Raw genomic sequence first — 8,627 nt, 5'->3', positions numbered from 1 at the left:
TGTAATAATTTCTCCGAGACTACATCCTATAACTGATTGATGGGTAAATTTGGAAAGCTATATATTCCAGGAAAATCTATTATCACAGATTTTAAACATGCATGATTGATGTCTTTTAATATGTTTGCCTCTAAATTTTTTCATTTAACTCATTATCAATAATGTTTTCTACTTTTGTCACTCTGCAGGAATCTCAAGTTGTTAGTCAAAATTTTAGAACCTTTAAATAAGGTTAATTGATAAAGCTGAAAACCTTCTAAAACTGTTGATTTTGTTTTGGTTATATTTCAAAACATTTATAATTACCAAATGAATTATAATGTCAAATGTTAAATTAAGCAAGCATTAATAAAATTGTTAGTACAAGAACCAAAAATTACAATATGTTAATATCCTGTATATATATAATGTCACCCATGTAATATGTGCTAATATAATGTTAGGTTTGCATGCATTATATTAAATGTACCGGCAACAGACTTAACAAAGCAACTGAAACTCTTCTTACAATATCACCCATGGTCAAATATTAATGTAAAACAAGATGTGAATGGTCGGCCAGTTTTTTTTTAAAAATTTCAACCAATCAGATGCTTTGGTAAGTCTTTGCCTTCCTCTCTGCAGCAAGGTTTTGTTACCTGGGTGCTGGGAATGCATGGGAGCAAACTGGCCCCCAGGAGATGGGGCATAAGATCCTCCATATGGCCCTGGGGTGGGGGAATACCCCTGAGGCGGACCATTATAGCCCGGATAATACCCTGGGTATCCTAATGTTATAACATTAAATACAGATTAGAGATTACAATATGTTAAAGTTAAAATAAAGAAAAGTAAAACACTGTCATGCTTGATTCATAAAACAACACTCACTTGTAATATATACATTGTGTTACATGACAATACACATCTACTTATTACAACAATGCAGTTATCATAATGCTTTTTATTTTTGGTGTTATGCAAAACAATTACTAACTCAACATTTTAAGAATCATTTCCACATTTTTAAAGTCCTCTATAGTTGGATAGAAACTCTTTTCTATAACAATCAATTCAACTTTTGATCCTTTTTTCAACAATATTTTACTAACGTTCCAGTAGTCCTACTTTTTTTCCAACTAATGATAACAGTTCTTTGCAAATATCCACAAGCTTCTCTCAATGAATACTAATGGAGGAGAGTAACCAACATGTCACATTATTGTCTTGAATCTAAGTATGACCAAAAATAGTATTTACCCACAAATTAAACAAGTTTTAGCAATTTTGTTCAGCAGTTTTGTTGTCTAAGACTAGTATTATGAACTAACATCATGTCAATGCTGTCCATATATAACTATGGCAATATTATGTCAATGCTGTTCATATCATGGCAAAAGGTTTATACATAAAAGTTTATATTTACTTCCTTCTTTATTCATATAAGAAGAATTTAATTAAGAATTTATTTGAATATGAAAGGGTTTGTACTGCTGTTTGAGGTTTGCCAACTTCTTATTTTTGTCAGACATTGTTTTAAATTGAAATGTAATAATTTCACATCAAAAGTTTGTTACTTTATTTCAAGGACAAGCATCATTCAAACCAAAATGTAAACAAGTTATGCATAACATGAACTGTATAATAAAATATATTATAGTGAAACAATCTATACCAAAAGCTCAATTCAAAGCAATGGCCAATACAATTGGTGCTCTAAATAAGACACTAATTACAACAGACAAAACACTTTTCCTAAATGCTAGAGTATACATGTCTTAAGTGTTGAAAGCTAACAAAATTATATGGCTGTGCACATTAACTTATTACTACAGAGAAAAGTGTGACCTTGACCTTGATCTGAGGAAGTTAAAATCTGCACTTTGTACATTGTATCATTATAGTTAAAATTTCTACCCAAGTAGTTTCAATGTCTTACATGCGTTTAAATGATGCAGGCAGACACAGCGTTGCTTACGGATGGACAAACAATCAGGTGCTTATCATTATATGCCAAAAAATCTTTGATGTACTGTAACACAGTAAATCACTAATTATTGCACAATGATTCATTGATTGACACACTGCAACGTTTATTGCGTAGCAATTCATTTATTAGTGACCTAATGCATTAATTAATAATTTTTCACAGCACACAATTCATTGGTTATTGAACACATGATCAAGTTTAAAGTCAATATACATCAATTTGTTATTGCATACAGTTTTAAGTTTAATTGGTTATTTCACAGCGATTTATTAGTTATTACACAGTGTTCCACTGGTTATTACAGTGTCTATTGTTAGAAAATAATAGATTTAACCTTTTATTTATATATATTGACATTCTTTCACAACACAACATCAAATCACTAGTCACACTTAATAACTCTTGGTTCCAAAGGATTATTCCTAACAATCTAACAACAAGAACCGGTTGAACCGGGTGATGCTCCCCGAGAAGGTTCTGGACACAGGAAATTTGTTTAATATGAACATTATCTGTGATAGCAAAAGGTAGTGCTTGTATGTTGTTTAATAGGTGCAAGAGGCTTGGCATTAGTATGTCTTGGCTACATGTGTATCCTAGGAACAAACCTATAGTCATAATGTTAGGGCCTTATATTAAACAACTGAAGGCTTGCTGTTTTTATCATCACTCTTAACCTGCTGATGAACCAAATGGTGATTATCCTTTGCTACCAGTATAGAGCCAGGCCAGCCTGCATGTCTGTCCAATCTGACCAGGCTCTATTATGTTGCTAGCTGTAGTTTTTTTTAAATGATAATGAAATCCCTTACTCTTTGAATAAACTATTTCATATTCAGAGCAGGGGTAAATCCATTACACAAATTGAGCAGGTAAAGAGTTTATAAATCAACCCGCTTTGCTATAACAAATAAACTAGACGTGAGATACTGAGACTACTACATAAATTTACAATACAAACCTTGTTGTGCAGGTGTACTAGGTCTTGGACTATCACTTGCTGTAGCATGTTGTTGTTGTTGTGGCTGTTGTTGTTGAAGTGTCATGTTAAATGCTCTCTCGGCATCGGCCTGTTTGGCTTGTTGTTCTTCAGCTATCCTGCGAGCCTTCTCCTCGTACTTATCTTTATCTTCCTTGTCCAGGTTTCTCCACTAAAATAATACAGCTGAATCATCAGATAGTGAGCTGTATACTCTCATATATAATATAACCCTAAATGTTAGCAAACTGTTATTCTAAAAAAACAATATTACCAATTAACAATATTACTACACGCTTAACAGTCACATCAGCCACTTTCAGTGACTTTCCAGTTTTACTGGTTAGAGAAGACTTCAAGTGTTGTTGCGTGCATTATTTCAGGCAGGATTGGTACCTGAGTTGAACCACTGATGTTCTGTTTTCTAGATGGATAGCTTCCTCACATGAAAACATCCAAAGTCCCTGGCCAGATTTCCAACCAACATTGGTGAGGGGCAAGTGGTTTAAAGTCAAAAACCTTAATGACTTGGCCACAGATGCCCTTAAGTCAAAGAAGTTCATTACATTCTTAAGTTCATTTCTACTAATGTAAGCTCAATTTTGTAAAGAAATCTCATTTGATACATTCATATAGTAAGTAGCTTTAACAGGCGTCTAAGTTGTTTCTAATAAATTAATTCTGAAGTCTCAAATAAATTGAACAATTTGATTTACATTTCGTTTAGGGAAAAAATGTAACTTTTTCAATGTTCTAATCTTAACACATCTTTATTTTGAAAAATAAATTTTTTTTAATGTCAAATTAAGACTATAAAAATAAATTGCTAAATAAATAAATGTTTAATTTTGAAGCATTTATTGTAATAAAGCAACAAGTATTATATAATGCTGTAAAAATATCTAATCTATGACAATATAAATTATGTAGTACATGGTAAGGACTTCATTCAGTGGAACTATGTTGACACAACACAAGTTATCATGCTTTAATATGTCTGATATACTGCACTGAGCTAATAAGCTTAACTAAACATTTAAACAATATCAAAGGCAAGATGCTAATATTAAAGTTGTCTTGTAAATTAAAGACATGTCATATTACAAATATAAAATAAAAGTATAAAAAAGTTCACAATATAAATTTCATTGGAAAAAAAAGAACATTTCAATTGACCACTTCAACAATGTAAATTGACCACTTAAGATATTTTTTCTTACAAAAATGTAACAAATTCTTTTTTTTATGTTTATATGTCACTTCAGAATGAAAATGAATATCTTATGATATCTTATCTAACCTTGAAATTTTGTAACCATTACAATTATTTTCATACGTTTTTGTATTAATTTAATAATAATACAGCATTTTACAATAAGAAAGAAGAGTAATGAATGTGGGGAAAGAGACAGTGACATGTTTTACAGCTACCAATGTTAAACATGTATATTAGAGGATAAGGGGAGATAATATTCCATAAGAACAAATAGACACCACAACATCATTACAACAACCAGACAGTACACCATAGGAAAACATAAAGTATACATCAATATAATTGTTTATATACTCGTATAGATGAAAGCCAAAGTATAAAACTGTAATAAATAGTATAATGTAAATATCCAGTAAGTGAAATATCTATTGCAACAAATGTAAAGAAACTGTCATTATATCTCTGCTGATCCCCCGTGTTACGACTGAAAGTCTATAAGAACTTGAGAAGTGACATTAACCTGGTGATCTTGATCAAAACTAACTATTTCATGAAGCATGAGGCTTAATTTTAATGATTATTTTTAAAAACCAATCGTTAATGGCATTACCATATACTAGCCAACCAATCAAAAACATTGTAACATAATCAAACATCATGAGTAAATTACAGATTCAGACAGCTATTGTTTATATAAAAAATACAAGAATAAAATAAAAAGGTAATTTTCCCCATATTCTTATGATCATTTTCATGCTTTTAAAAGGAATAAAATACAGAAAGTAGGAAAACAACCTGTTTTTTGTGTCCTCTTTTTTAGGGCTTGTTTGTATGAAAAGGGTAATCAGACAACTTTGAAAATATACCAAATTAACAATTTCAATTCAGTCAAATATTAAAACAGTTTGGTGATCAATACTTTTATGATATCAACCATTCTGGACTACTGTTCTTCAGCTAACATTTGAGCAGGGAAGTTCAAACATATTAAATCACATACATCCTTTATAATACTACGGACACCCTGCTATCACAATCTTTATTTCTCTTCTGAAGAGAACTTGAATATTACTCTCTGTTTACAATAACTGATTTTACACTTGGCATCACATAGTCACTTATGTGTGCGACCAGAACTAATAACAGATAAACAACATGATAATTTGACAATTATACTTTTATTAAGGTACTTCATAACCTTGTGGCGGAAATTTTGGCTGCAGACGGGCAAAACCCATAAATTTTATCCAGTCCCGGGGGAGACTACTAACTGCCTTGTTACACTGGCAAGTCAGTGACCCAGGTTTACAACCTGGTGTCAGTCCCTGCACCTACCCACCCGCTAGATGATGTGTTTAAGAAGGATTATCGAATACGAGATTCTGGATAATCCCTATTATGTACACACCTTAACAATTTACACTCCACTTAAATAATCTATTAAACTTTATATGGCTATTATTATTTCTGTAATGTATGTTTTAACAAAGAAACCAAGAGTTGTAGATTTTTTTCTCCAATACATCAAACCCAAATATGATAGAAATATGAAACAAAGGCAGTGTATCAAAGCAACCAATATTTATAGGTGTTGTGAATCAATGAGTACATGCACACTAGAATTTTGCATTTATCAAGACCCAGTATTTGCGTCCATGTGTCAATAGAGCTTATAATAAAGTACCATACTTTTATTGTGCATAAACGATTCCAAGCACTTACCTTCTTAAAGGAAAAACATCTAATTAAGCCCATTCTTTTTAAAATTTCAAAAGCTAGCAAGTAATTCCAATTCTCTGCATGATTCAAAATCTTACAGAAGCTTTTCATGACCTTTTTTCTTCAACCATAAGCAAGTAAGAGCAGTATTTCTAAGAGCACTTGAATTGAGATTTATGGTCCTGGATAGTAATGATTCCTTTACCTGAATTCCTACCATCCGACTTATCTCTCCAAATGTGTAATGATTTTTGCCTTCTTCTGTCAATTTCCTCCTAAAATCCCCCGAAAACAACACAAAGCCGCTGGGATATCGTTTAGCTCGGACCTATAAAATGAGTAAACCAACATGCAAAATAAAAATAGGTTAAGGGTCAAACACAGCTATTTTTCGCCCTCTATAAAGTGGAATCCAAGAGACCTCCAAAAGAATCTTCTGTCTGCTGAAAAGATTTCTATCAAACTTTCCACAGAAAAATTGACTGATTTTTCTTTGAAATATGTGTAAAATATCTGTAACTTGAAATAAAAATATACTGTTTCAAAATGAGGACTTTTCTCCTATAACTTGGGAGGTTTCTTTTTCGGTATTTGTTTTTTGTCTTTTCTTTTTTTTATTTTAACAAAACAAATACATCATATAATTCAAGTTTTAACAAAATCATCAATAAAAAAAATCTGTTTCATTGGGTTAAAAAGCTTTAGATCTCATAGAAAAATCAGTCAAGTGGTGTTTGACCCCGATGGAAAAAGCAAACAAAATAAATAAATCATGCTTCATGCCCACTATAATGGTGAAAAAATAGCTTGGTTGCTATGACATGTTACTATGACGACAATATCACATGACCAGGACAACAGCCAATACTTTACCTTCCCACCAACAAGACGACTAATTTCACCAAAATTGCACTCTGGGTTTTCTTGTTGTACAATTTTACGAAATTCTCCAGAGAACACTATATATCCACTGATTTGTGTTCGCTTATCTTTGTTTTTGTCTCGCCAATTCATACCTTTCCCCTAAAATAAATACATTCAGCATTGAATACTTAGTCCACCATCATCTGCTACTGTTACCCTTTGAATATCTTCTGAATTTGATTGTACTAAAGTCTAGTTTTAAACTTCTGTTTTAGAATATGATTATGACTATTTTAAAATGACAGGCCTCCGAACAAGTAAGGAAAAAACCCATTTTCATTTTATTAAGTAACATCTAATGATAAATTTCTAAAAAAAAATACACAATGAAAGTTTTATTTGTGCAAATAAATAAACAAATTTCCTTCAGTTTGGATTTTTTCCCATTAATCGGGAGGCATAAACCTTTTAATTAAAACTTTCTAAAAGCTCTTCTATGTTGGTCTAGCACATAAATGCAAGTACCAATCACTTAATATTTAAAACTAGACAATACCAATCTTTATTTTATTAATGTTACCTTCACAAAACTTTATACCTGAAAAAATAAACATGTCTCACCAATTGTTACTAATAAAGAGCATAAGTCAAAGAAATATAAAGTGTTTACAGTGAGTTAATTTCTACTGAATTTAGTACTATATAATTAAATTTTAAAGGAGAGATGAGAAAGAGAAAACAAATGAACTGTGCCATAACAAAACAAACTTAGTGCGTTTGCGACCAGCATGGATCAAGATCAGCCTGCGTATCTACACAGTCTGATCAGGATCCATGCTGTTCACTTACAAACTCTATTACAAGTAGAGAAACTGATAGCGAACAGCATGGATCCTGATCAGACTGGGCGGATTCGCAGGCTGGTCTGGATCCATGCTGGTCGCAAACGCACTATAATGGTTTTGTCATGGCGTGGCTCAAATGTGACAAGCATAGATCACACATAACCTGCAGGAAACATGATTGATCAGCCTTTACCACCAATATACAACCTAATGTCAGACTGCATAGATGTTGGTGACTAACTTTAAATTTTTATCTTGAAATCTCCAAAACTGTTAATGATCAGTTCATTAAATAAAATCCGGACTAATACATGTAACCCTTAATCTGTTTAATTAGTGTAAAAGGTTTGTCCAGTTTTGAACTTGGAACATTCCTTATAGTACAAAATTGAGTTGCCAACAGTGTAGAGCCTGGTTTCCATCAATCTTTGTTTAATTCAACTTTATATATCACAAAGTAAAACAAAATATACTTGTTATAATAATCTTACTTAATAGAAAAATTATGTTTATGTTTACTTTAGAGATAAATACCTTTAACTGAACAGTTTTATCAAACTTAAATACTCAAATATAACTATTCAAATACAATTTAATATTCAAAGTTAACTATTCAAATACAGTAAAACCTCTCTATTAAGACCACCAACATGTCTAAATCAAAATCGTTAATTGCCATTAGGTCCTATAGATGGATATTGTTATTTTGTATCTACCTGTTCAAACAATATGAATATTTAAACAATTATATAGTTAAAGATGTGAATATATTTAATCTGATGAAGACAGAACATAATTTCTTGACAAATTTTGAATGTAATGATCAACTTCTCCATTCATATTGTCTACATATCAAATGATATACCAATCAAATAAAAAAAGAAGTAAATGTGTAAAAAGAAACATTTTACTACTCTTAAATTAATGATCATTGTATATTTAATATAACATGCCAATGATAACATTTTTACTTCTTGTTTCTTCAAGTTCCACGTCTTACAACATCAACAAACCTTTGCATTATTGTGGTCGATT

General features: G+C 31.3%; 1 protein-coding gene across 9 annotated transcripts in view; it reads right to left on the bottom strand.

Moving 5' to 3' along the window:
* Nucleotides 1-2,930: 2,930 nt before the first annotated feature.
* The window catches only part of LOC132725688 (protein polybromo-1-like), a gene marked incomplete at its 3' end in the record, with an annotated part of 41,566 nt that continues 35,869 nt past the window's right edge, over nucleotides 2,931-8,627 (bottom strand). For 5 of the 9 annotated variants that reach the window (XM_060710872.1, XM_060710866.1, XM_060710865.1 and 2 more), the window contains 3 exon segments: nucleotides 2,931-3,120; nucleotides 6,089-6,211; nucleotides 6,757-6,906. In XM_060710872.1, coding sequence (XP_060566855.1) covers nucleotides 2,931-3,120; nucleotides 6,089-6,211; nucleotides 6,757-6,906 — 463 coding nt within the window. 9 annotated transcript variants of the gene reach the window in all.

Source organism: Ruditapes philippinarum, unplaced genomic scaffold (assembly GCF_026571515.1).
Source record: "Ruditapes philippinarum isolate M1 unplaced genomic scaffold, ASM2657151v2 ctg1379_1_1_1_1, whole genome shotgun sequence".
NCBI lineage: Eukaryota > Metazoa > Mollusca > Bivalvia > Venerida > Veneridae > Ruditapes > Ruditapes philippinarum.
This window is presented reverse-complemented; position numbering and strand designations above follow the sequence as displayed.